Source organism: Hemiscyllium ocellatum, chromosome 11 (assembly GCF_020745735.1).
Source record: "Hemiscyllium ocellatum isolate sHemOce1 chromosome 11, sHemOce1.pat.X.cur, whole genome shotgun sequence".
Classification (NCBI taxonomy): domain Eukaryota; kingdom Metazoa; phylum Chordata; class Chondrichthyes; order Orectolobiformes; family Hemiscylliidae; genus Hemiscyllium; species Hemiscyllium ocellatum.
Window position 1 is genome coordinate 89,316,805 of NC_083411.1, and position 27,991 is coordinate 89,344,795.

General features: G+C 41.8%; 1 protein-coding gene across 1 annotated transcript; it reads right to left on the reverse strand.

Moving 5' to 3' along the window:
- On the reverse strand, positions 1-27,985 carry polr1d (RNA polymerase I and III subunit D). The gene is made up of 5 exons (XM_060832231.1): positions 27,903-27,985; positions 9,356-9,453; positions 5,541-5,617; positions 1,206-1,288; positions 1-123 (listed from the first exon to the last, which is right to left on the reverse strand). Exons 1-5 carry the CDS (start codon positions 27,942-27,944, stop codon positions 64-66), a joined length of 360 nt encoding a protein of 119 aa, XP_060688214.1. The 5' UTR covers positions 27,945-27,985; the 3' UTR covers positions 1-63.
- Between the last annotated feature and the right edge of the window lie 6 nt (positions 27,986-27,991).

Below are 27,991 nucleotides of genomic sequence, written 5' to 3' on the forward strand. Positions count from 1 at the left end.
TTTTTAAAAAAAGTAATGTTTATTTTTCAAAATACAAAAGTATACAGCAATGTATGTATCTTATCACAATTGATCCATTGCTTCTCCTTGTCTATGTTGCTCTTTATATTCCTTAATACTGACCTAAAAGAAGAAATTAATCAGAATTAGGAATGTGACAGTCAGGCAGAATGTGTTGCAACAAGCTGATAGTTCTGAGAAAGTATACCTCAGTACCGATAGATTCAAATTGGAAGAATAAGAACTTCCTGAATGATGCAATTGAAATATATACTCTCATAGTTATTGGAAATGCACTTATAATTCAACTATCAATAGTTACCCTACATGTATGCAATCTTTCTTAATATTGTGATGTCAATACAAATGTAATAAAACAAACTTTTGCTTCAGGTTGAATAATTTATTATTGCAATTTTTGGTGATATATCCTACAAAAGCAGAGGACAAGAATTAGGATAATTTGAACTGTTTCCTGGATATCATAAGTGTCCTTGTTGCTCCAGGAATGGTGGTAAAATGTATAGTGAAAGTATGAAGATACCAACTACACTAGTTTCAGTTCCACTTGCAGCAATGGCCATCTCAATAATGCCCAACCTTGCTTTCTCCATGGAGTTAAGACAAGCAGCTTCTCAGCGTTGGATTCCTCATCAGGAACGGTGTGCCTTTGAATGACTGAACCTCCCCTGGAAGCCTGCTGATAAACAGAATCAGGCTTGCTTTTTGGGTTTCAAGCATGGTGATTTCCCCACTTATCCCCACTGGAATATACAAGTGGTGGCAGTGGGCATAGATTACCTACGTAAGGGTCTATTGGCAGCAGAATGGGAACCTTCCCACTCCAGACTGAATTTCCCAACTGGACACAGGAAGTTGTGAGGAGGTGGGGGAAAGAGACATTTAAACCAGATGAGGTAAAGACAGCACATTTCCTTCCCCAAAAGGTTATCAGTAAGCCAGTTAAATTTTAGAACCATACAGTAGTTTCATGGTCAGCATTTCTAAAACACTCACTCATGTCACTAATAACAGTTGAATCCACAGATGCGGGAAAATGCTAATCTTAAACATACAGCTATTGCAAGACAATGTTAACAACAAATGATTGAATAGATTCAGACACAAGCAAATAATTTTGAATCTTCTTTTCAGTGTTGCAGCTTTCTGTGTCTTAGGAATTGTTCAGTGAATTTGAGACTAACCTCAAATGTATTCAGCACATGTTGACAGACAGTCATTAGTTCATTGAGACCTTTGCGAAGAGGCTCTACAGATGGAATTCCGCCTGCAAAATAATTCACAGTACATTGTAATTAACTCCTTCCAGTTCACTGCAGCATTCTGTTTCACATTTACAATATGCAACTCTAATACACCATCCCTACAGGCTTTTCACAATTGAAATTGTTTCTATGTTTTACAGACTTTCCATAGATTCACATATATTAACATTCCTGAAAGTTTATCCACAATTAAAATAGGAATATGGTTATCTAGTTACAGCTTATGGACTGATGCAACATTTCAGGGACACACATGCAGTGGGATGCAGTGCTTGCTGTTGTACTTTCTCCACTATGACAACTACTTGACGGGATGTATATGTTAAACAATAAAAAAAAAGTCTTTTATTATGCTATAATACTCTAGAATGCAGTGCTTATAGTCACAAACAATAAACCTAGTTGAAGAGTTGGGGTACTTGCTCAGAAACCAGCAGAGCTGAAAGCAGCAAAAGTGAAAAACAGATGTAACTATTCATTAGTTTGTTTTGTTTGATCATGTGTCATTAGTATTACAGCTCTCACTGAACACAACTGTTCATGTTGTTATGCATTTCTAGTCATTTATTCATGGAATAAGTCAAAGTCCAAGAAGGGATGTAAATTTTTTTTCTAAAGTCTTTACAAATGGGATCATGTTCCCTCAGAATAGCCTCAGGCACAGTCAGAACTCAGGATAGAGAACTTCATTCCCTAATTCCACAGAATGACTTTGACTGGACAAAATCCCAAATACTTTTGCTGGCTTAGGGGAAAGAAAGCCATTTAAAAGATAACCTTGTATCCTGGCCAAACCATCAATCTCACTTTCCTGACAGGTACAGAACATCCTCATGAAATGGAAAATAAATAATCACAGTTAAGAGCTTTGGGGAGTTATTTGAGTTCGGTGATAGTAGTGCAAGTATTCGGTGCATTTGGACCATTGCATAATGGTATATTGAAACGTCTGGTAGCATGCATCAAATTGAAAGATGTCGGATTGTTTCCCAGCACAATGTACCTTCAGCAATGCGGAGTACACATTACACAAAACAAGTTCTTGAAATTGTCCTATTTAATGTAGAACTTAATTGTTTGGGAATGCATTCAGCATTATGGCAGGGCACAAGGCATATCATCTTCACAAATGCAACATCCTAACTCATTTGACTCCCCTATATCTTCATTAATAAACAAAAATTAGGGATAATTAACTTAAGCCTGCCTGAAATAAATTTGAGATTAGGACAGAAACTGTTCTAGGGGACCTAAAACTTTTGCTTGTTGCAGGTTTCACTTTTGTGAGCCAGATACAATATCATCAGCTTTTAACACAAAATAAAGGTACTGAGTAACTCAACTGGAAAGCACAAATGCATTTAGAAATGTCGTGCTAACTTAGACAACTTAGAGGATCAATTATGTTGGAGGGATACGGGCCGTGTGCTGGCAGGTAGGACTAGATTGGGTTGGAGTATCTGGTCAGCATGGACAGGTTGGACCGAAGGGTCTGTTTCCATGCTATACATCTCTATTACTCTATGTACGTGTTGCAGAAATAGCCAAACTGAGCCAGCATAGGAGGATTGATTTTGTGACCAATTGACCACAGCATACTTGGGGTCACACAGAGAAAAAACCCAGTATACTCCAAGTAGGTGCTTCAATGTCAGGTGAGAATATGAATAAAGATAATCAGTTGCACCATCCTCCATGGATAAATAAAAGTAACTAACATTTATACAGTCTCCATAATGTTAAAAAAATCTGCTGCACAAACAAAAAAAATTAGAGAAATGTATATTGGCAGAAGTGAAAGACTGGGGTATTCAAACCCTGGTCAAAAGCATAGGATTTCAACAAACTGGTGAAGAGGTTTACGAAAAGAGTATCATGTTGTAGCCAAGACAATGGAAGGATCAACCAGCAATGGCAATGCAAAGAGAGCTTAAATACAAAGTTAAAGCACTTAATGCAGGAAGAAACTGTAGTAATAGAAAAGTATCAGGCAATGAAATTATTTGAAAATGAGCACAAGCGTACAGCAAATTAGTATGCTTCAGCAATATTGAAAAAGTGTATTTAGAGTAGGACATGATTTAAGAAGCAACATTTTGGACATGTTGGAACATGGAAAAACAGAAACTCTCGCATTGAATAACAGCTTCCAAAAGTTAAAAATAAAGGATAAGCATTTCGGTAACAAAGAGGCTGGAGTAGACAATGTTGGAACTAAGAAATTAATGAAGGAAGGGATGTCAGATTTGAAACTCAAATCAGGGTGGAACAGGTCCAAAGGCTTTGTATAATCTGGTACAGTCTGAACAAATGCCTCTAAGGTAAATAAACTCTTGCTTCTTCCTATTGATTTTATATTGGAGCTGAAAATAATGACTTTTTTGGTCTCCAATGTCAATTTGAAGACAGCTGGACCTCATCCAAGAATTGTTGTCAAACAAGTGCTGTGTGAGCATCAAGCGGTCAGTGATTCAAGTATGATATTGATGTTGTAGATCTGGTGTTAAGAGTACAAATGAAAGTTGAATACATATCTATAGATGATATTGTTGAGAAACAACATATCAATAGGAAAAGGAGAGATAGAATTGAACTTTGGATGACTTTTGAAATTACTCCAATGAGATTAGATACAAGGTATTGTTGGGGTTTACTGAATTCCAATGCTGTAATCACGGCAAATGCAGTTCAATTAGGAGATTAACAAAAGGTAAAGGTGTGAAAGATGACGGTCAACTTACTCAAACATTGCAAAGAGATCGAGGGGGTAATTATATGTTATGGTCACAGAAGATGCCATTTATAAAAACAACTAGCAACATTTAAGTGAACTGGAGAAACTCAAAAAGAAAGCTTTCAGAGAAACAAGCACACAAGCTAGGATGCAGAAGAGGCCTGAAGACATGAAAGTGAAGTGAAAAGATAATGATGCACAAGGTGGATGGATGTATTGAGGAAGGGTGACGAAAAATTTTACAATGGAAAGGAGATAATGACAAAGGAAAGAAGTGTATTAATGAGTCAAGAACAGGCAACGTCAACGGTCAGAAAATGATAGAGTCATGGAGGAAATGAGAGGAGAGGAGATGAATGTGAGAAAACCTGCAAAGTGATGAGAAATGGCAGCTTGTATGGGTGGATGACTTGGTGGAAAGCAGCCAAAAAAAACTGATGACCTCAATTTCAGAAATGTAGCATTCAGCAAATTCTATATTTAGAAAAAAAATAATGGGGTTCAAATAGGTAGTTAGCTGAAAGAGGAACCGGAGGTTGCCTGTGCCCTTCAGTATGAACCTAGAATATGAAATCACAGAATAAGGAATAAGTAGGGGAGACGCAGTTGTATGGCAAAGCTTGGGGATGATAGTGAGAGGAAGCCCACCTGCCACTGTTTGTCATACATTGAAACATCCATCAATATTCTTGTCTCTATTAATAATTCCATTAAGAATAAGTTTTAATTTCCTCTTCGATGTACACTTTTAAAGCATCGTGATGTATTTGATCAGATACTTTATCAACCATGGTTAAGTGTCTACTGTAAACACAGGGTGGGATAGTTTAATAATTTGGAGCTTTCATGTTAAAATGGCCACCTCATCTAGGAAAAGATCTCAAGGACTTTTCATGGTCAGTACTACTCCAGAATGAATATGTATCAGAAGAGCTTGAAACATGCAAAGGTACAGACCACATTCTGGAAAGTCAGGTTAGAATGCGCAGCTAGTATTGACAAGATGAATTAAATGGCCTATTTCTGTGCTGTAATTTTTCTGTGGTTCTGTGATTCTGCAGTGCTTTAGTTCACATTTGTTTGCACTCCAAGCATGAGCCTTTAGAAGAGATGAAGATAGAAAACTAGAGACTATTGAAAGTTTAAATATTTGAGATTTGTAGAAATCAACGGATTCTCATTTGATAGTCGTGACAATCCGCAAAAACTGGGCTTCTTAGACATAATTGCAGGCTATCCTCTGAACTGTTTGACAGCTTATTAATTAATTGTCTGAATTTCTCAAAATTATCACATCTCATTTTCTGATTAACAATATTTCTCACCATGTATCCATTTAGAAACAAAAGCATGCACTTTGTATATAGGTCATGAATATTACATGTGCAGTATGTACATGCAACAATCAACAACATAGGGAAATAAGAAAGATGTACAGAGCATAAGACAAAAGATTAATCAACAATGAAGACTTCCACAAATCAGTTAGAAGGGCTTATTGGATCAAATACAGTAATTACCTCTTGTTTGAATTCTGAAGTTAATTTTGCTTTCTGATGGATGAGTGATGCTATAGCCACAAAATTCTACTTCTGGGCTGAGAAGAAAGAAATTAGGATTAAAAAGTGAATAGTAAAATTAAAAAATCTCTTTTTCACCAGATTATAAAACTATTCTGTAGTTTTAAAAGACATTTCATTTCCAACGGATAATCTTTGCACTCTGGTGTAAATGATCTTTGTCCTAGAATGTAGAAATGTCAGGTGTAACAATCTAAAACAGAAAATATAATGGAATCCTTTTCCTTGAAACCAATTGTTACCAAAGTGGGTCGAGAGAAGGGGGAGAGCTACAATGATGAGTAATAGGGACTTCTTCAATTTTGGATTTCCATATACAGATCCAGATTATTGAATGTTTCCATCTCACTTTGAAATTGAGATATGTGAAGCCCATACCTTTTTTTTGGTATGTTTCATCGTGAAATGGGAAAATGACAATCTTACAGCAAAGCCCAGAGGAAGGAATTGCTATACTATTAAAAACTGAAACTTGTTGTAAGGATGGTTTACACTGCTGCTTTGTTCAAGCACTGGGGGAGGCTGTTTGTACCAAGAAGCATATATAAAGCGAGATGTTTCCTGCAACAGGTTGTTGATTGACTTGTGGAGTTATGACCAATTAAGGATGCCAAAACCTAACAGCTTGATAACAAATATCTGATTGACTCCTGAGTAGCTGAGCAGCTTGCGGGTGGGCAAGATACTGGCTGAAGCCTTCAGATTGCTGCAAGGACAGATGGTGTGTCTTACCTGCCAGTAAAATACCCAAGGCCTGAAGAAAGCCAATTTATTTTCCCTCATAAGTTGATGTAAGCTGTGCTGTTTAAGTAGTAACAAAGAAACTTTGCAGTTAATGTACCAATTGTATATAACACAATTTCAAAGAAGTGAAAAGAACCTGGAGAAATGACACTAAAGGACAGAGATTTCTTTTCACTCCACCCACAACACCAATGCGTTTTTGGTGTGTGTGTGTGTGTGTGTGTGTGTGTGTGTGTGTGTGTGTGTGTGTGTGTGTGTGTGTGTGTGTGTGTGTGTGTGTATATATATACAGTGAAAAATTATAGACTACAGCTTAAAGATATAATAATTTTAATTATCTAAAAAAAAATAATTCTGGCGCGATCTACATGCACAGTTAGTTACATCACGCAATGGTTGCTTTTGAAGCACAAGGTTAAATGAGTTATTGTTATAGGTCATTGAAAGAATAAAAGAGGCTGAAAAGACTGCGCAGAATTCCATAAATTCCCATGATCCTTCTTCAGAAAGGATTCACTGGACTTGAAATGTTAACTCTATTTTCTTTCCACAGATGCTACCAAACTTGCTGAGTTTCTCCAGCAATTTCTGTTTTGTTTCAGATTTGTAGCGCATGCAGTTCTTTATTTTAATTATATCCATAAATGCCCTTTTAGTTTAAGTCATTCTTGAAAACATTGCTCATTCTTCTACAAATTGGGACATTTATATAGATTTCAGTTTATTAGTGTCAGTTACAGAATATTAGAACATTCAAAAGAGAGAAATGTGGTAATAGATACAATGTGGCAACTGCAGGAGTATTAAAGGCAGTTATCATTTATAATCCAACCCAAAGCATCACAATCCTTTCTCCAATGAGCAAAGATTTTCCCTTGTATCCAACTTTGTTAAAAAATATTATTCAATTACCCTCAACCTTCTACCAAAAGGAGTAGAAGTATTGTTAATGTAATCTGTCTTTTTAATTAAACACCTTAAACTCTTGCATTATTCTGGTGAATTAGTACTGTATCCTTTCCATAGCTATAGCAGCTTTCCTTAGGTTCAATTCAATACTCAAACTTGAACCTCTGATGATGCTGCTCCTTTAACAAAAAGTTATGGTGGTCCTTGGCTTTTCTTTTCCCCCAAAAAGGGTGGAAAAGACTCAGATTCTGAAAAGTCCAAGTTTGATGGGTTTTAGGGCCAATTTGGTTACAGCTAACAGATACTGCCTCAGGAAAAAGGCTTTCAAGGTTTAAAATTAAACATTTGTATAATGGAAGTAGCCAGTTCTCCCAGCTCAGCTTTTCTCTGGTTTGATTTGGTTTTTGGCAGTCTGGCTATTCACAGAAAGAGCTCATGTTGTGAAGCTACTGGACCTAAGAAAAGCAGGCCTATGCTGACCTTCACTCTCTCTCACTTCTCTCCTGTAAGACCCAGTGTTTGATTTTACCTTCTGTGCCAACGGGTATTTATGGGGATTGTTGTAAGTATTGGAAACAGCATCGTTAAATTGGCATAATTTGTTGGGTTTTCAGATAGGTTAAATTTTTCTGTTCTCTTTTGTTGGCGTTTCATCCAGTAATCTTGTAAATAAATTCTGCTTTGTTTAAAACTACGTGGTTTGACTAACTGCACCACTCTGGAATATCCATGTTACACTTGCTTTCAACTAGCAAAGTTAAGGTCCGGCCTACTTTCTTAAAGTGTTTTCAGGGGATCTGACCTGGACTATTACATCAGCGATTCAGATAAGTTCTGGAGAAGGCTCTGTGCAACTGAAGCATAACTTGTTTACTTTGGAATTCCAATTACTTTGAAGTAAAGTTCAACACTTGATTAGTCTTTTGATCACTTTTTGAATCTGTACACTATTATTTTACAATGTCCAGATTTGTGCAGCAAATTTTCAAAACATAATTCTTCACTTGTACTAAACACAAAGTCATATGGGGACTTAATGGCCCCAACACCCTGGAATATTGCAGTACAAATTTGGAATCATCTCATCTACCTTGAGAAAATGGCCAGATTGAACACTGTTCAGCTCTGGTTTGCTATATATGGATAAAGAAATTGGATTGATCAGCCTTTCCTTATTTCCAAACTGGTTTCGTTTGGTGTAACAAAATTTATTGGTTCAAAAAACATTGCTTTGTGTACTGTTTGGACGAGTTTGTTAATCTGTTTATTTTTAATAAAATAATTGGTACATTAAAATGCAACCAAAAGAATTTGAGAAAAAGGAAAAACATGGCCCTTGAGAATATCATCACTGGTCAATTAAAGATGGGCATCTAATGCTAGTAATGCTCACATTGTATTTTAAAAAATTGTTCATGCAAAAGGAAAACACTGAGCGTGTTGGAAACCTAAACTCTGGACATGATCAGCTCATCAGGCAACATCAGTGAATACAGAAACAGAGTTAAGGTTTCAGACTTGTGATCTTTTATCAGTAGTCTCATGTTACACATAAAAGTTGCAACAGAATATACTGCAAAAAGTCTGGTGAGCAAATACAGATGGAATATAAGTTATTTACGGAAGCTTCTGAAAGAGGGGATGGTTTCAATTAAATTTGGCAGTGGAACCAATGCAATCCTACCCTGTTGCTATCTGTAGGATAAGTAATGTTGACTGTGTGATTGGGAAATGGATAAAGCATATGATATTTACTGTGGCTTTTATTTCTGTTCTTTTTGATATAGTTTGTTCTCCTCATAAATCAATTGAGGGAAAAAAAAACACTGGGACAGAACTCCAACTGTAATCATGTATTAATCTAATCCCACACTGACCAAAAGGTCTATTCACAGATTATTTTTCACTGTTTCTCTTAAAATACATCACAATTATATAAAAGAAAAATTGTTAAAATTAAATAAAAACATTCATACGTTCCAATTTAAAATATTTCATTTCAATTCTGGATCTAAATTAACGAGTGCTAATCATGCTCCTTGGCCTAAACTTTCCTACAGAGTATTTCCAAATATTCAATTACAGATATCTAAACTGCTTACTTCTTCATAATCATATATCGTAGAGCATTCCCGAGTGTGTGGTCCTCATCATGCAACACAAATGTAACGCTTGAATCATCACAACCTTCTGCTTGGACCTGGAAGAGATGCAGACTAACAAATAAACCATGAATGCAAGAAAGTATTGATTCCATCCTCCTACCCAATGCAAAAACAAAAAAAAGTTTGATGTTCCTATAATTATTGTTCACTTCTTTGATTACAAAATGTCTGGCAAGATCACAACAAAAAAAATCCTGAATAACATAATTATTACAGCATATATCCTGAGCACACAGATTCTGAAATATTGTTAGCCCCTTTAACAATAATAAGTAATATGGGAATTATGGAACGATATCAATAAAGAAAACTCAGTGAAAGGGGTAAGTGTAGCGTACTTCGACTTTAAAAATATTTTGCTTGTCGATAAAATTAAGAAACATGGTATTAAAGGGAATGTAACACCACAAACAGGAAGTTGATAGAACAGAAACAGATAAAGAGGCTTGAGAACATATTCAAATAGGTCTGGTGATGTGTTCAGGATCCTGACAACAATTTGGAGTGACTCAGAGCTGACACTTCTGATCATAATTTGAAGCATAAAGAAGAGAATGACGAGGTTAGAAATTACTTAAAGCAGCATTCATCTAGATTGTTGAGATGTTTTAAATATCTTTTTAGATTTTCTCTGAAACTTGTTTTAAATTGCAAGTGTTGCACTGTAGGCTTTGCATTCTGGTAGAAGCAGGAAGAGGGAAGACCAAATGAAAGGCTTTACTGAGCTGCAGGGAAATGGAAGAGGCAAAATGGATCTCATTGTCATAGTGTACAAACAGGCCTATAACAGACGGGTTCAGAACTCCATGGGTCAACAGAATAGAATGCATGACATCTTTGGTGCCAGGGAATTCCCTTGTATTTAGCGAGCCTGTAGAATTCAATACCACAGAATTTGCCTGAGACCAAAACATTACGTGCTTTCAAGGAAGTGGTAGAGAGAGCTCTTATTGTTAAAGGGATCAAGGAATATGGGGGCAGAAGTCAGGATTAGGATATTGAACTCAACGATCAGCCAATCATAATGAATGGCCCAGCAAGCTCAAGACCTCTATTTTCAATGTAGAGATAGAGAAACATGGAAAGTAAAAGGAATGTTGGAACCATGGCCAACATGGTTCTAATAAGGGAATTCAGGGATAATGGTCTTGCCAGAAATTAAGAGAGGGCTTGGGGGTTAAAATAGGCCAGGCCTCAGCGTAGTATACTCTTCCACTCTTTCTTCTGCTCCTGCAGGACCAAAGTTCTTTTCAAAAAGCAATGTGGAGAATCATTAAAAACATTGCAACACCACGAGAAGGTTCCTTGTGGTACTACTATAACATGGAATATTTCAAATTATTTATAACAACCACTAATGAAAATCACTCCCAAGGTGCAAGCACTCTCAGAATTCTTTTCTAAGAATTCCCACTTTGAAGAAATTTGACTTTTCTGTTTGTCTCTTTTGCCTTATTCACCTCCATTGCTTTCACTTTCTTTCCTGTTTGATGAAGTATATACAGAGGAACCTCGATTATCTGGCAATTGATTATCTGAATATTGGATTATCTGGCAAGATCGCAAGGTCCCGATGTTTGGCTGAACTATTTTATCTGGCATTCAATTATCCGGAATTTGATTAACAGAATGAAATACTTCCTACTTGCGTCCTTCAGATATTCGAGGTTCTTCTGCACGTACTAAACGTTTTGTACATCTCCTTTTTCAGCAACTGTCTGTTACTTTGATTTATACTGTATGAATTCCAAGTGAGATTCCAGCCTTTGTGTTCCAGCTCCACCCATGATATTCAGCAATCCTTGAACCTCTACACTTTACACATCACAACTCACTGGGGTACAGGACTGGAAATCAAGCCCTGCTATTCAGAGTAGACACAAAAGTTAAACGTTCTTTAAAAATTCTGCAAAATTCCCCAATTTAAAAGGCATTGTATCTTAATGCACACTTATGATGCAGATGCAATTATGTAGACATGGCTACAGAGCAACCAAGAATGGGAACTGAATGTCCAGCATCTTTAATATTTAGGAAAGAGAGACAAATAGAGAAATGCGGGCAGCAATATTGGTAAAGGACAAAATATCAATGCAATACTGAGGCAGGGTATTGGTTTAGAAAATCATGATATGCAATCTTCATGGGTGGAGATAAACACACTCCGGGTCAGAAAACATTGATGGATGCTGTCTCGGCTGCCATCAGTAGCAGAGATAGAAGGCAACAAATTAAACAAGAGATCAGAGACACATGCGTAAAAAGGTTCAGCTGTAATTACGGGTGGTTGTTTGTAACTGACATATAGATTAGACAAACCAAAGTAGCAACAATACTGTGGGCAAAAACTTCCTAGACTGCGTGTGAGATTATTTTTTAGATGAATATGCTGAGGAGCCAGCTAGAGAGACTATACTAGACTGGGTTTTTGCAAGGTTTGTGCAGGTTTGTAGCTCAGCTTGAAGTTTAGGGTGTAGGTTTGCTCGCTGAGCTGTAGGTTTGACATCCAGACGTTTCATTACCTGGCTAGGTAACATCATCAGTGGCGACCTCCAAGTGAAGTGCAGCTGTTGTCTCCTGCTTTCTATTTATGTTTGTCCTGGATGGGGTTCCTGGGGTTTGTAGTGATGTCATTTCCTGTTCGTTTTCTGAGGGGTTGATAGATGGTATCTAGATCCATGTGTTTGTTTATGGCGTTGTGGTTGGAGTGCCAGGCCTCTAGGAATTCTCTGGTATGTCTTTGCTTGGCCTGTCCCAGCTTAGATGTGTTGTCCCAGTCAAAATGGTGGTTTTTTTCATTCATGTGTAGGGTTACGAGGGAGAGAGGGTAGTGTCTTTTTGTGGCTAGCTGGTGTTTGTGATATCCTGGTGGTTAACCTCTCCCTCGTAGTCCTACACACAGATGAAAAAAAAAATCCACCATTTCAACTGGGACAACACACTTATCCTGGGACAGGCTAAGCAAAGACATGCCAGAAAATTCCTAGAGCCCTGGCACTCCAACCACAACGCCATAGACAAACACATGGATCTAGATACCATCTATCAACCCCTCAGAAAACGAACAGGAAATGACATCACTACAAACCCCAAGAACCCCATCCAGGACAAACATATAAATAGAAAGCAGGAGACAATAGCTTCGCTTCACTTGGAGGTCGCCACTGATGATGTTACCTAGCCAGGTAATGAAACGTCTGGATATCAAACCTACAGCTCAGCGAGCAAACCTACACCCTAACCTAGACTGGGTACTGGGCAATGAGAAAAGACTAATTAATAATCTTAAACAAAATCATTAAGTACTGCAGAAATACAGTAGGTCTGTTAGCATCTGTAGAGAGAAAACAGAATGAATGTTTTGAGTGCAATGACCCTCCTTAGAGAGTGAGAGAGAAAAACAAAAGAGGATAGGCATATAGAGACTGCTGATGATAAACTGAAAGAGGCATAACAGGTGGAGTACAAAGTGTTTAAAAACAGATTGGCTGTGCTGAGAACAGCCCATAAAGATCAGGACCTAGAGGTGTGGGGAAAGCTAATAAAGGGCGAGGTTGTTCACATTCTGAAATTGTGAAACACAGTGTTGAGTCCTGAAGGCTGTGAGATGTCTCGGCTAAAGATGTGCTGCTGATCCTCCACTTTATGTTGAGACTCATTGGAGGTCTGCAGTAGGCCTGAAACAGAAATGACAACACTGGAGCATGGCATTGTATTGAAGTGATAGGCAACTGAAAGCCCAGGATCATTTTTAACGGACAGAGCATAGTTGTTCAGCAACGTGGTCACGTAATCTTCGTTAAGTGTTCCCAGTGTAGAGGAGATTACATTGTGAGAGGCAACATTGAATGAAGTGCAGGTAAATTGCTGCTTCACTTGGGAGGTGTGTCGAGAAGAGAGAGGCGATAAACGGGCAGTGTTGCACCTTTTGCACTAGTGTGTGGTGGGGTGTTTGGAGTGAAGGAGGAGTGGACCAGGGTGTCCCAGAGGGAACAGTTTCTGCTAAGGTTGACAAGAAATGGGAGGGGGTTGTGCATCTGGTGGTGGCATATCTTTGGGAGGTATGGGAAATTACACTTATGATCCTTGGATGTAGAAGCTGATGGGGTGGATAGTGAGGAATAGGGAGACTCTATTGTTGTTATGGGAGGGGAGGGAAGGGGCAAAGGCAGGGTGCAAGAAAAGGGTTAGATATGGCTGAGCGCTCAGCCAACCACGATGGTGGGGAATCCTTGGTTGAGGAAAAAAGAAAGACATTTACCAGGCCCTCTGCAAAAGGTGGCACTATCAAAACACACGAGATGGAGATAGAGGCCTTACAGAGAGTAGGGTATGAGGATGTATAGTCAAGATAACTGGAAATCAGTAGCTAGCCTACCCCCGGAAATGGAAAGAGAGGTGAGGAGGAAGGGGAAAGGAGTCGTCAAAAATGGGGAGCAGGGTGGAAATCAGAAGAAAAATTAACGTTTTTTCCAATTCCAGATGAGAGAGGAAAGTAAGATTGAACAGGTCATCAATGTTACTGAGAGAGAGTTGCGAGGGAGGAAGGACAAGAACTAGGACTGGAACACTGAGTGTGCCATGTAACCCACAAAGAGACAGGCAAAATCGGGGCCCATACAAGTACCCATGGCCACAATTTTGACCTGAAGAAAGTGAGACGAATTAAATAAGTTGTTGTTCTAAGTAAGGACAAACGCAGCAAGCAGAAGAGGGTGGAAGTATCTGGGGGATGGTTACTCCCTACTCTCAAGGAAGAAGTGGAAAACCCCAAGATTACCTTGATGGGAAACAGACATGTACAGGGATTGCATGTTTATGGTGTAGGCTGGTGGCAGTAAAGTGGAAGCATTGAAACCAACATGAAGTTCCAGATGAATGGCAGATGTAAGTGGGAAGGGACAGAACAGGGAAAGATTAAGACAGAACAAAATAAGGTCTGTCCGGCAAGAACAAGCTTGGATAATCGGTGTGCCAGGGACAGAGGGGTGTGCGTGCGTGTATGTATGTCTGTGTCCACGTGAAATGAGAAATAAATTGGTCTTTGGTCTGGCAGGCAGCAACTAGAGGTATACTGCAGGGATGAGTGCTAGACCCCCAGCTATTCACGATATATAACATATCACTTGGATGAGAGAACCATATGGAATATTTCTAAGTTTGTTGACATAAAACTAGGTGGGACTGTGAGTTGTAAGGAGGTTTCAAGGAGACTTCAGAATAATCTAAACAAGTTTAATGAGTGCCACCTTCTAAAACAGCACTGCTCACTTGGCTTCCTTCTCCCATTATCATGGTTTCTCGCCCACTGTCGGTGACAGAGGCCTCAACCACATTCAACCTATCACCTGTGCTACCGCCTTTGCCCATCACTCACAACAGAGTGATTGGGTCCCCCTTGCCCTCAATTTTCATCCCACTAGTTTCTGCACTCAAAAGGACCATCCTCTGCCATTTCAGACAAACTCCAGTAGAACATCACCACTTAATGCATCATCTTCTCATTCCCCGTATGCATTTCACAGGGACCGCCCTCGCCAGGACATCCTAGTCCATTTCTCATCCACCAACACCACCCCGCTTCCCACAGCGCCTTCCCATGTAATTTCTCCTTCACCTCTTCCCTGCTCACTGTCCAAGGGCCTAACCATAAACACAGTCTTTCCAACTGAAGCAGCATTTCACCTGTATCTAATCTGGTCAGTTGCATTCGCTGCACCCAATGTGGCCTACTCTACACTGGAGAAACCAAACGCAGACTTGGTGACCACTTTGCAGAACACCTCCAGTCCATGTGCAAGCATGGCTATGACCTTGCTGTAGCCAAAGCATCCTGCTCACATGCCCACTTGTCTGTCCTTGGCATGCTGCAATGCTCCAAGGAATCTCAGCACAACCTGAGGAACAACAGCTCATCTTCGGTCTTCTGGACTTAACAAGTTCAACACCTTCAGATTGTGTACTCACTCCCATTTCTTCCAGCTTTACTTGTTGCATTCTCTGTCACCATGTCCTCTCTTCTCCGCTTTGCCCCTCTGTCCTCCCCCAGTAGAATGGTCTATTCTTTCCAGTTTGGCAGTTAGACACATCATTGTTCTGCCATTCTCACATTCCAATTGAGTGTACAGCTCCTTTGAAGTGTTCTGGTATGGGCATAAATGACTGGCTTTCTTCTGTGCTCCAACATTCTATGAATTCACACAATAAAGGCTGTAGCAGCAGAATTAGGAATGCCTCTTTCTGTTGTCCCTAAAACAGACTACTGGTGAATAGGGGCATTTAAGAGAAGATTTGGCTCAGGGTCTCTTGTCAAGATCTCCTAGAACCTGACAGAAACATTAACGGACCTGTAAAGCTCTCCTGGCATCTGTATCTATCACTTAAAACAAAATCAGGTTACCTCTGCCACATTTATCTAAAGTTAGTGATTAAAAACCGCTTACTGAAGAAGTAAACAATGCTTATTCTCATCAGTTCCTTTCTATATTGCTAAATCATGTGTGTATATGACATGCATATCCATTTGGTTATCATATGCTTTATCTTTCCTGCCAAAGGTGAATTTACTCATATGGCACCACTTAAGTTTGCCACTTGCAGGGTAAAACATCTCATGAAGCAATAGTATACCCAACCAATGGCCTTGAATAGCTTTGACTGCATGATTGATATGGAAGGTTACACTTTGTGACCTGATGTTGAGAGCTTTCCCCTTATTCAAAATTACAGTAGCTTTTTCTCCAGTGACTTCAGGCACCTAAGCAAGTGTAGAAAAATATATAATTTATTCAGTTTGAGCAAGGCTTGAACATCAGATTAATCTGCACTACAAGCACCCTTTCTCACCAAGCAGGAGAAAGTGAGGACTGCAGATGCTGGAGACCAGAGTTGAAAAGTGTGGTGGTGGAGAAGCAGAGCAGGCCAGGCAGCATCCGAGGAGCAGGAGAATCGACGTTTCAGACATAAGCCCTTCTTCAGGAATGACCAAGCACTCCACTCTCCCACTATTGCATAAGTGCATCTCCTCCACATTTCACATCAACTTTGATGAGGAGCCATCCAGACTCAAAACACCTTCTTCACTATCCTATCTACTTGTGGCTCTACTTTCAAGGAGCTATGAACTTGCACTCCAGACTCTTTATATTCAGCAACAATCCCCTGGATCTTACCATTAAGTATACAAGTCCTGTTAAGATTTGCTTTCCAAAATGCAGCATCTCACATTTATCTAAATTAAACTCCCATCTCCCACTTCTCAGCCCATTGGCCCATCTGATCAAGATCCCATTGTAATCAGAATTAACCTTCTTCACTATCCACTACACCTCAGATTTTGGTGTCATCTGCAAACTTACTAACTATACCTCTTATGCTCACATTCAAGTCATTTATATAAAATGAAGACAAGTAGTGGACCCAACACCGAGTCTTGTGGCACTCCACTGGTCACAGGTCTCCAGTCTGAAAAACTACCCTCCACCACCATCCTCTGTCATCTACCTGTCAGCCAGTTCTGTCTCCAAATGGCTAATTCTCCCTGTATTCCATGAGATCTAATCTTGCTAACCAGTCTCCCATGGGCAACCTTGTCGAATGCCTAACTGAGGTCCATATAGATCACGTTCAGTGTTCTGCCCTCATCAATCTTCTTTGTTACTTCTTCAAAAACTCAATCAAGTTTGCGTGACATGATTTCCCACGCACAAAGCCATGTTGACTATCCCTAATCAGTCCTTGCCTTTCCAAATACATGTACATCCTGCCTCTCAGGATTCTCTCCAACAACTTGCCCAACACTGACGTCAGGCTCAGTGGTCTATAGTTCCCTGGCTTGTCCTTACCACCCTTCTTAAACAGTGGCACCACGTTAGCCAACCTCCAGTCTTCCGGCACCTCACCTGTGACTATCGATGATCCAAATATCTCAGCAAGGGACACAGTAATCATTTCCCTAGCTTCCCACAGAGTTCTAGGGTACACCTGATCAGTTCCTGGGAATTTATCCACTTTTATACATTTCAAGACATCCAGCACTTCCTCCTCTGTAATATGGACATTTTTCAAGATGTCACCATCTATTTCCCTACATTCTACATCTTCCATGTCCTTTTCCACAGTAATTACTGATGCAAAATACTCGTCTTGTATCTCCCCCATCTCCTGAGGCTCCACACAAAGGCCGCCTTGCTGATCTTTGAGGGGCCCTATTCTCTTCCTAGTTACCCTTTTGTCCTTAATGTATTTGTAAAAACCCTTTGGATTCTCCTTAGCTTTGGCAAATAGAGTTACCTCATGTCCCCTTTTGCCTTCCTGCTTTTGCTCTTAAGTTCTGGAATTTAGAACCACCAGTTTTCCATAATTTTGCTCTATATAAAAAAAGGGAGTGTGTCATCTCTGTTAGCATACAACAAGCCAAAGGACTTTATCAAATCAGGTCCTACAGTCATTTTCCTCTCCAGATGGTACCCACAGTTTTTTTTCAATCACTCCATGATGCATTCTGTTATACCATTTCAGAGACGCAAGCATGACAACTGTTGTGCGATTTTTAGTTTTATTTGTACAATGACAAATTGAAAAATAAAGTTAAAATGTGATTTGCAGTGTCCTCAAGCAAAAGCAAAAATATTATCACCCACTGTCAGGCTTGTTCAGAAACAAATCATGAAATGATATCGTGGAGTGTTGTTGCAAGAAGTTATAACGGGAGTATTAAAAAAAAGGAAACCAAACATGATCCTAGTTATTGCTGTAAACAATTCTGAAATTATTTTCCAGCACTAACCTGCTGCTTTCTCACTTCCTTCTTTGTAATTGTAAACAGTGCATCTGACAGAAGGCCAGCATTAATGATATCACAACTTATGCCACTGAATTCAGTTTTGCATTCAGCAAATTCATTCCTTCACTGATATATTTCTTGAGCACTGGACCTTCCAGATTGAAGAGAGACAAACATAGTATAAACATGGGTGGCATGGTGGCTCAGTGGTTAGCACTGCTCCCTCACAGTGCCAGGGACCCAGGTTCAATACCATCCTTGATCGACTGTATGGAGTTTGCACATTCTCCCCATGCGTGGGTTTCCTTCGGGTGGTCCGGTTTCCTCCCACAGTCCAAAAATGTGCAGGTCAGGTGAATTGGCCATTCTAAATTGCCCATAGTATTAGGTGCATTAGTTAGAGGGAAATGGGTCTGGGTGGGTCACTCTTTGGAGAGTCGGCGTGGACTTGTTGGGCCGAAGGGCCTGTTTCCACCAAGTAGGAAATCTAATCAGTACATCAGTAAAAGCAAATTTAGTGTATAAATAAAAAGACTATCCGAAAATCAGCAACTTAATATTATAACAGAGTGGTGGTGCAGGGTGGCTTTTTGGCTGGAGGTCTGTGACCAACAGTGTGCCACAGGGAACAGTACTGGGTCCACCACTTTTCATCGTGTACATCAATAATTTGGATGTAAATGCAGGAGGTATGATTTGTAAGTTTGCAGATGACACCAAAATTGGTATAGTGGACAGTAAAGATGGTTACCTCAGTGTACAACGGGACCTCGATCAGGTGGACCGATGGGCCGAAGAGAGGCAGATGGAGTTTAATTTTGATATACGTGAGGTGCTGGGTTTTTGGTCAAGCAAATTAGGGCAGGACTAATGCACTTCATGATAAGATTTTGGGGAGTGTTGCTGAACAAAGAGACATTGGGGTGCAGGTACACAGTTCCTTAATGGTGGAATTACAGGTAGACATCGTAGTGAAGAAGGTATTTGATATACCTGCCTTTATTGGTTAGTGCACTGAGTATAGGAGTTGGGATGTCACATTGTGTCTGTACTCATTTCTAGTCTCCCTGCTATTGGAAAGATATTGCGAAACTTGAAACATTTCAGAAAGGATTTACAAGGATGTTACCAGATGTGGAGGGTTTGAGCTATGGGAAAAGACTAAGTAGACTGGGGAATGTTTCCCTGGAGCATCAGAGGCTGAGGGTTGACCTTAAAGTGGTTTATAAAATCATGAGGGGCATGTATATGCTGAATAGCCAAGGTCTTTTTACCAATATAGGGGAGTCCAAAACCAGAGGGCATAGGCTTAAGGTGAGAGGGGAAAGATTTAAAAATGGACCTAAGAGGCAACTTTTTCATGCAGAATAAGCTGCCAGAGAAAGTGGCGAAGGCTGGTATAATTACAACATTTACAAGAGATTTGGATGGTACATGAATAGGAAGAGTCGAGAAGAATATGAGCAAAATGCTGGCAAAAAGGACTAGGTTAATTTAGGATATCTGGGTGGCATGGACAAGTTGAACTGAAGGGTCTGTTCCCGTTCTGTACATCTCTGACTCGATAATAGAGAAACTACCCTATTGTATGAAAGAAAAATAAAGTACTGGAGAAACTCAGCAGGATCACTGGGCTCGGGAAATTGGCTCAGTTTTTCTCTCCACAGATGCTGCTGGACCTGCCAAGTTTGTCCACCACTTAGTTTTGGTTTCAGATCTCCAGTTCAATCTTTTAGTTTTGTTTTACCCTATCATATGTACCAACATAGCTTGACAGGACCAGGGTAGATGATGGCCCTATGATATTATTGAGAGTGTTATGCTAAAGATGATCTGGGTTTGAACCTACCATGGCAGGAGGAAGAGTTTAAAGTCAATAAAAATCTGAAATTAAGAATCAAATGATGACTATGAAACTAGGGTTGTCATAAAAAGAGAAAAAAAAATCTAGATTATTAATGCTCTTTAGGCAAGCAAACTGCTGTCCTGACCTACATGTCCAGAGCTACAGCAATGTGACTTGTAACTGCCCTCTAGCAGTTTGGGATGAGTGATAAATGCTGGCCGAGCCAGTGATGCCAACATCTTGTTTATGAATTTCTTTTAGAAGTTGCAAAATCTAAGTCTGTCACACCAATTACTTCCTTGGCCACGTGGACTTCCATATCTCAGAATTGAGCATAGCTAGCTCCCTACAGTTTACTTTAAAATTCTCCCATTAATTTACAACAGAGGCTACACATGTGAGCACATCCAATAAGTAACCTGTTAAATATAAAATGCATGTCTTACCAGGCTATCATGCATTACTTTTAGAGGTGTATAACTTTAGATATATCAGGAGTGCAGCCACTGAATGATAAAAGTTGGCACAAACTGAATATTGCTACATTCCGGATTTTAAAATCAGGACAATATCAACTTATTTGCCTCTGGGCATAACAATGGCACATCCACCTTTGAATACTATCCTCTAGAGTTATAGAGATGTACAGCACGGAAACAGACCCTTCGGTCCAACCTGTCCATGCTGACCAGATATCCCAACCCAATCTAGTCCCACCTGCCAGCACCCAGCCCATATCCCTCCAAACCCTTTCTATTCATATACCCATCCAAATGCCTCTTAAATGTTGCAATTGTACCAGCCTCCACCACATCCTCTGGCAGCTCATTCCATACACGTCCCATCCTCTGCGTGAAAAAGTTTCCCCTTAGGTCTCTTTTATCTTACCCCTCTCACCCTAAACCTATGCCCTCTAGTTCTGGACTCCCCGACCCCAGGGAAAAGACTTTTTTTATCCTATCCAAGCCCCTAATAATTTTGTAAACCTCTAAGGTCACCCCTCAGCCTCCAACGCTCCAGGGAAAACAGTCCCAGTCTGTTCAGCGTCTCCCTACTTTGCTTAATTTCTGTCATACAATTGACAACGATCATAATACACATAAACCTGCTCTGTTTTAAAGTCATACACAACCTGAAGAGAAGTAAACATCAGACAGCTTTTGAATGATTAGAGATCCAAGCCAATGCTTGAAAATGTCAAATAAGAAAATAACTTGCATTTTAATGTAACAAGAAATTTCATAGGAGCCTTAGCAAACAAAATTTGAGACCAAGCCACGTAATGAAATGACCAAATTCTTGATCAAATTAATAGGTCTGGAGGAGCTTCTGAAAAGGAGGAGAGGGAGGCAGAGAAGGTTAAGAAAAGAAGGAATTCTGGATTTTGGGGTCCAGAGATGGCCAATGGCAATTAGAGGACAGGTTTTGCAGAGTTAAGAGAGCTCACTAGAAAGGTTACAGTGAGATAGGGAGTAGTAAGATGATAGAAGAGAACTCAAAATTTGAGAAACTGCAAGATTTGAGTCAATGTAGAGCAGAATGCATTGAGACAATGTGAAAACAAAGATCGATTCCAGTAAAGATATAAAGTTACATGAACTTGTTTATGTAGGGGAGAAGATGGGAGGTCAGCCAGAAGTGTATTTAAATATTCAAGTCCAGAGGTAACAACAAGGGAAGATCTCAGCGGCAGATGAGCTGAGACAGGGGCTGAGTTGGGCACTGCTCCAGAATCAGAAAGAGGCAGTCTTGTGTTGACATGATTATGCGGTCAGCTAATTTGGGGTCATATTCAACAACACTGTCTTCTAATGTTTTAGACAGTAGCTACAAAGATGAGCAGGGTCAACAGCTTGGGAGTAGAGTTTGTTTCAAAGTTCAAATCTTCTATTGTTTAGTTTAGATGTGAAGAATTGTACCCCATCCTACCAAAATATTGATGGCCAGACAGAATCATAAAGTCCTACAGCACAGAGACAGGCCCTTTGGCCCAAACTGGTCCATGCTGACCAAAATGATCAAATGCCAAGAGAATTCTCTGTGACCAATTACATTATAATGATGAAATTGATAATCTTATCATTTCTTGGGACTGGATCTTCATTTCATGTAACCTATATTGAAATGCTCTTGATAGCAACCATGGGTCATTTGATTGTTAGTAGAGTAAAGGGAGTCCAGATTGCTCAGCTGAGAAGGTCCACACCAATCTACCTGTTGCAAATGAATCTGTCAATTACCTTATCAGTTGGACAGCCCTTGAAGTAAAGTCCTATCTTCACATTGTGAATAACCTCCATCCAATTGCATGGAACTATCATTGCACGAAATGGGACAGAATTAGAACAGATCTAGCAACTCAAACCTACACATCCACGAGGCACGATGGGCCATCAGGAACTAAAATTATATGCAGCTACAATCTGTAACTTCATTGTTTTGCATAAGTCCACTGTACAATTACCATCAAGCTGACAGGCTGATTCAATGAACAGTGCAAGAGCACATAGCAGGAGCTACAGCAGACATACCTCAAAGTATGTTGAAGCTAGAATACAGGACTATTGCGTATCAAATGGCAGAAGCAACAAATGATATAGAGAGGGCTAAATGATCCTACAACCAATGGAATCAAACTTAAGCTATGCAGTCTTGCATCATCCAGTCATCAATAGTAGTGGACAACTGAACAACTGAAGCTTTATGCTGCCTAAGCAGCTCTTTCCTCAGTATAAGGGAGTCCAACAAATCCAGGTCACATTTGAAATCCTCTAAGCCAGAAGTACTGAATCAATCACCTTACACACCAGCATCACAGATACTGGTATTCAGCCAATTCGGTTCACTCTACAATGATATCAAGAAACAGGCGACAGCACTGAATACCACTCAGACCACTGACCCTGATAATACCCCAGTGATGGCACTGATTTAGCACCCTTCTTAAAACAGGAAAACAATAATAGTATTATGGAAGTTGGGAGGAAGTACATCTTCTTCCTTGATTTTTAGACTAGATAAGTTTAGATTCCCTACAGTGCGGAAACAGGCCCTTCGGCTGAACCAGTCCACACAGGCCCTCCGAAGAGTAACCCACCCAAACCCATTTCTCTCTGACTAATGCACCCAACAGTATGGGCAACTTAGCATGGCCAATTCACCTGACCTCTGACCTGCACATGTCAGGAGCAAGCCTGAAGCTATGAATGGCGACCCTGGACATGCATCGTATTAGAGGTCACATGTAGTTTAGTTTGGGAAACCGAAGAGTCTGTCGGACTGTGGAAGCATAGGACAAACATTTGCATTTCAATCCTCACAGTCTGGTATTGAATGATTCACCAAGTGGAAGACACCAGTTTAATTGCAGATTGTTCATGTGATTCTAGTTTGCAAATTTTGTTGAATGCCTACCCACAGCACCCAAAGGAAACCCACGCAGACACTGGCAGAATGTGCAAACTCCACACAAACAGTTACCCAAGGCTGGAATTGAACCTGGGACCCTGGTGATATGAGGCAGCAGTGCTCACCACTGAGCCATCATGCCACCCCTTCACCATCATGCCACCCCTTCCATAAAGTCTTAAAGTTTGAGAAAAAGCATCTGGATGGGTACATGAATAGGAAGGGTTTAGAAGGATATGGATCAAGTGTTAGCAAATGAGACTAGAATAATTTAGGATATCTGGTTGGCATGGACAAGTTGGACCGAAGGGTCTGTTTATGTGCTGTACATCTCATGACTTTATGACTCTAAGTGTTCATGCCTACCAGCTTTACTGATATCTGCAGAAACATTGTCTAACTGTACACCTTGTTGTACTTCATCGTTTGGATAGTCTTTTGTCTCTCAGCAAGCATTGGCATATACCCAAAATTAATTTATCAAACTGCTGGGGGCTTGTCCAACACTGGTAATTCTCTTTCCAAAACTCTTGGGTGACTCTATCACCCTTGAGGAATGTACTACTGTCTTCAAGAATTGTTTGATTCGGAACCAGAGATGGTCTAAGGTGGCATGGAAATAGCTGAGCATGGTGGAGAGGTCTGCGTAGCACTGGATTTCATTGGTGTTTCCTACTCATCAATTATTCTTGTTGACAAAAATTCATAGAACTTCATATTTGAGTCATAAATATTTTGGTGCTTCTTCTGTGATGTAGTGGTTCTGTTCGCCGAGCTGGAAGTTTTTGTTGCAAACGTTTCGTCCCCTGGCTAGGAGACATCGTCAGTGCTCTGGAGCCTCCTGCGAAGCGCTTCTTTGGTGTTTCTTCCGGTATTTATAGTGGTCTGTCCTTGCCGCTTCCGGGTGTCAGTTTCAGCTGTTCGCTGTAGTGGTTGGTATATTGGGTCCAGGTCGATGTGTCTGTTGATGGAGTTTGTGGATGAATGCCATGCCTCTAGGAATTCCCTGGCTGTTCTCTGTCTGGCTTCCCTATGATAGTAGTGTTGTCCCAGTCGAATTCATGTTGCTGGTTGTCTGAGTGTGTGGCTACTAGGGATAGCTGGTCGTGTCGTTTTGTGGCTAGCTGATGTTCATGGATGCGGATTGTTAGCTGTCTTCCTGTTTGTCCTATATAGTGTTTTGTGCAGTCCTTGCATGGTAAGGACTGTGATGTAAGGTAATAGTTTTGAATTTGGCTGATAATCAATTCTGGTTCCAAACTCTGACCTTATCGTTCTTTCCCAACACCTTCTGAAAACCTTTCGAAAACTCAGATCACTTGCATTTATAAATTTGCAAATGTGTTGCTGGTCAAAGCACAGCAGGCCAGGCAGCATCTCAGGAATAGAGAATTCGACGTTTCGAGCATAAGCCCTTCATCAGGAATAAGAGAGAGAGAGAGCCAAGCAGGCTAAGATAAAGGGTAGGGAGGAGGGACTAGGGGGAGGGGCGATGGAGGTGGGATAGGTGGAAGGAGGTCAAGGTGAGGGTGATAGGCCGGAGTGGGGTGGGGGCGGAGAGGTCAGGAAGAGGATTGCAGGTTAGGAGGGCGGTGCTGAGTTGAGGGAACCGACTGAGACAAGGTGGGGGGAGGGGAAATGAGGAAACTGGAGAAATCTGAATTCATACCTTGTGGTTGAAGGGTTCCCAGGCGGAAGATGAGGCGCTCCTCCTCCAGCCGTCGTGTTGTTGTGTTCTGCCAGTGGAGGAGTCCAAGGACCTGCATGTCCTCGGTGGAGTGGGAGGGAGAGTTAAAGTGTTGAGCCACGGGGTGATTGGGTTGGTTGGTTCGGGCGGCCCGGAGGTGTTCTCTGAAGCGTTCCGCAAGTAAGCGGCCTGTCTCACCAATATAGAGGAGGCCACATCGGGTGCAGCAGATGCAATAGATGATGTGTGTGGAGGTACAGGTGAACTTGTGGCGGATATGGAAGGATCCCTTGGGGCCTTGGAGGGAAGTGAGTGTGGAGGTGTGGGCGCAAGTTTTACATTTCCTGCGGTTGCAGGGGAAGGTGCCGGGGGTGGAGGTTGGGTTGGTGGGGGGTGTGGATCTGACGAGGGAGTCACGAAGGGAGTGGTCTTTGCGGAACGCTGATAGGGGAGGGGAGGGAAATATATCCTTGGTGGTGGGGTCCGTTTGGAGGTGGCGGAAATGGCGGCGGATGATACGTTGTATGCGGAGGTTGGTGGGGTGGTAGGTGAGAACCAGTGGGGTTCTGTCTTGGTGGCGGTTGGAGGAGCGGGGCTCAAGGGCGGAGGAGCAGGAAGTGGAGGAGATGCGGTGGAGGGCATCGTCGATCACGTCTGGGGGGAATCTGCGGTCCTTGAAGAAGGAGGCCATCTGGGCTGTGCGGTGTTGGAATTGGTCCCCCTGGGAGCAGATGCGGCGGAGACGAAGGAATTGGGAGTATGGGATGGCATTTTTACAGGGGGCAGGGTGGGAGGAGGTGTAGTCCAGGTAGCTGTGGGAGTCAGTCGGTTTATAATAGATGTCTGTGTTGAGTCGGTCGCCCGAGATAGAAATGGAGAGGTCTAGGAAGGGGAGGGAGGAGTCTGAGATGGTCCAGGTGAATTTCAGGTCGGGATGGAAGGTGTTAGTAAAGTTGATGAACTGTTCAACCTCCTCGTGGGAGCACGAGGCAGCGCCGATACAGTCATCGATGTAGCGGAGGAAAAGGTGGGGGGTGGTGCCAGTGTAGTTGCGGAAGATGGACTGTTCCACATATCCTTCCGCAACTACACTGGCTCGTAGGATATGTGGAACAGTCCATCTTCCGCAACTACACTGGCTCGTAGGATATGTGGAACAGTCCATCTTCCGCAACTACACTGGCTCGTAGGATATGTGGAACAGTCCATCTTCCGCAACTACACTGGCACCACCCCCCACCTTTTCCTCCGCTACATCGATGACTGTATCGGCGCTGCCTCGTGCTCCCACGAGGAGGTTGAACAGTTCATCAACTTTACTAACACCTTCCATCCCGACCTGAAATTCACCTGGACCATCTCAGACTCCTCCCTCCCCTTCCTAGACCTCTCCATTTCTATCTCGGGCGACCGACTCAACACAGACATCTATTATAAACCGACTGACTCCCACAGCTACCTGGACTACACCTCCTCCCACCCTGCCCCCTGTAAAAATGCCATCCCATACTCCCAATTCCTTCGTCTCCGCCGCATCTGCTCCCAGGGGGACCAATTCCAACACCGCACAGCCCAGATGGCCTCCTTCTTCAAGGACCGCAGATTCCCCCCAGACGTGATCGACGATGCCCTCCACCGCATCTCCTCCACTTCCCGCTCCTCCGCCCTTGAGCCCCGCTCCTCCAACCGCCACCAAGACAGAACCTCACTGGTTCTCACCTACCACCCCACCAATCTCCGCATACAACGTATCATCCGCCGCCATTTCCGCCACCTCCAAACAGACCCCACCACCAAGGATATATTTCCCTCCCCTCCCCTATCAGCGTTCCGCAAGGACCACTCCCTTCGTGACTCCCTCGTCAGATCCACACCCCCCACCAACCCAACCTCCACCCCCGGCACCTTCCCCTGCAACCGCAGGAAATGTAAAACTTGCGCCCACACCTCCACACTCACTTCCCTCCAAGGCCCCAAGGGATCCTTCCATATCCGCCACAAGTTCACCTGTACCTCCACACACATCATCTATTGCATCCGCTGCACCCGATGTGGCCTCCTCTATATTGGTGAGACAGGCCGCTTACTTGCGGAACGCTTCAGAGAACACCTCTGGGCCGCCCGAACCAACCAACCCAATCACCCCGTGGCTCAACACTTTAACTCTCCCTCCCACTCCACCGAGGACATGCAGGTCCTTGGACTCCTCCACCGGCAGAACACAACACGACGGCTGGAGGAGGAGCGCCTCATCTTCCGCCTGGGAACCCTTCAACCACAAGGGATGAACTCAGATTTCTCCAGTTTCCTCATTTCCCCTCCCCCCACCTTGTCTCAGTCGGTTCCCTCAACTCAGCACCGCCCTCCTAACCTGCAATCCTCTTCCTGACCTCTCCGCCCCCACCCCACTCCGGCCTATCACCCTCACCTTGACCTCCTTCCACCTATCCCACCTCCATCGCCCCTCCCCCTAGTCCCTCCTCCCTACCTTTTATCTTAGCCTGCTTGGCTCTCTCTCTTATTCCTGATGAAGGGCTTATGCTCGAAACGTCGAATTCTCTATTCCTGAGATGCTGCCTGGCCTGCTGTGCTTTGACCAGCAACACATTTACAGCTGTGATCTCCAGCATCTGCAGACCTCATTTTTTACTCGTGCATTTATAAATTTATCAACTTTCTCTGGTAGCACCGCCAAACAAAAAAAAATATAGTCAACGAGATTCGTCAAGTGTTATACTGTCCGAGAGGACATACTTACCACTTCCAACACAGGTCTCTGCGTCCCTTCAGCCGTTGCCATGCTCACGCTGTCGCTCGGCGGGTCGACCTAGGCCCCTTGAAGTCGGC

Bases quoted from the DNA above. Each gene is read 5' to 3' on its own strand.
- polr1d (XM_060832231.1), bottom strand. From the start codon at position 27,944: ATGGCAACGGCTGAAGGGACGCAGAGACCTGTGTTGGAAGTG. The intron at 9,454-27,902 runs GTAAGTATGTCC...CATCTCTTCCAG, and splicing joins AGAGACCTGTGTTGGAAGTG to GTCCAAGCAGAAGGTTGTGA. The intron at 1,289-5,540 runs GTAATTACTGTA...ATTATTTTGCAG, and splicing joins CTTCAGAATTCAAACAAGAG to GCGGAATTCCATCTGTAGAG.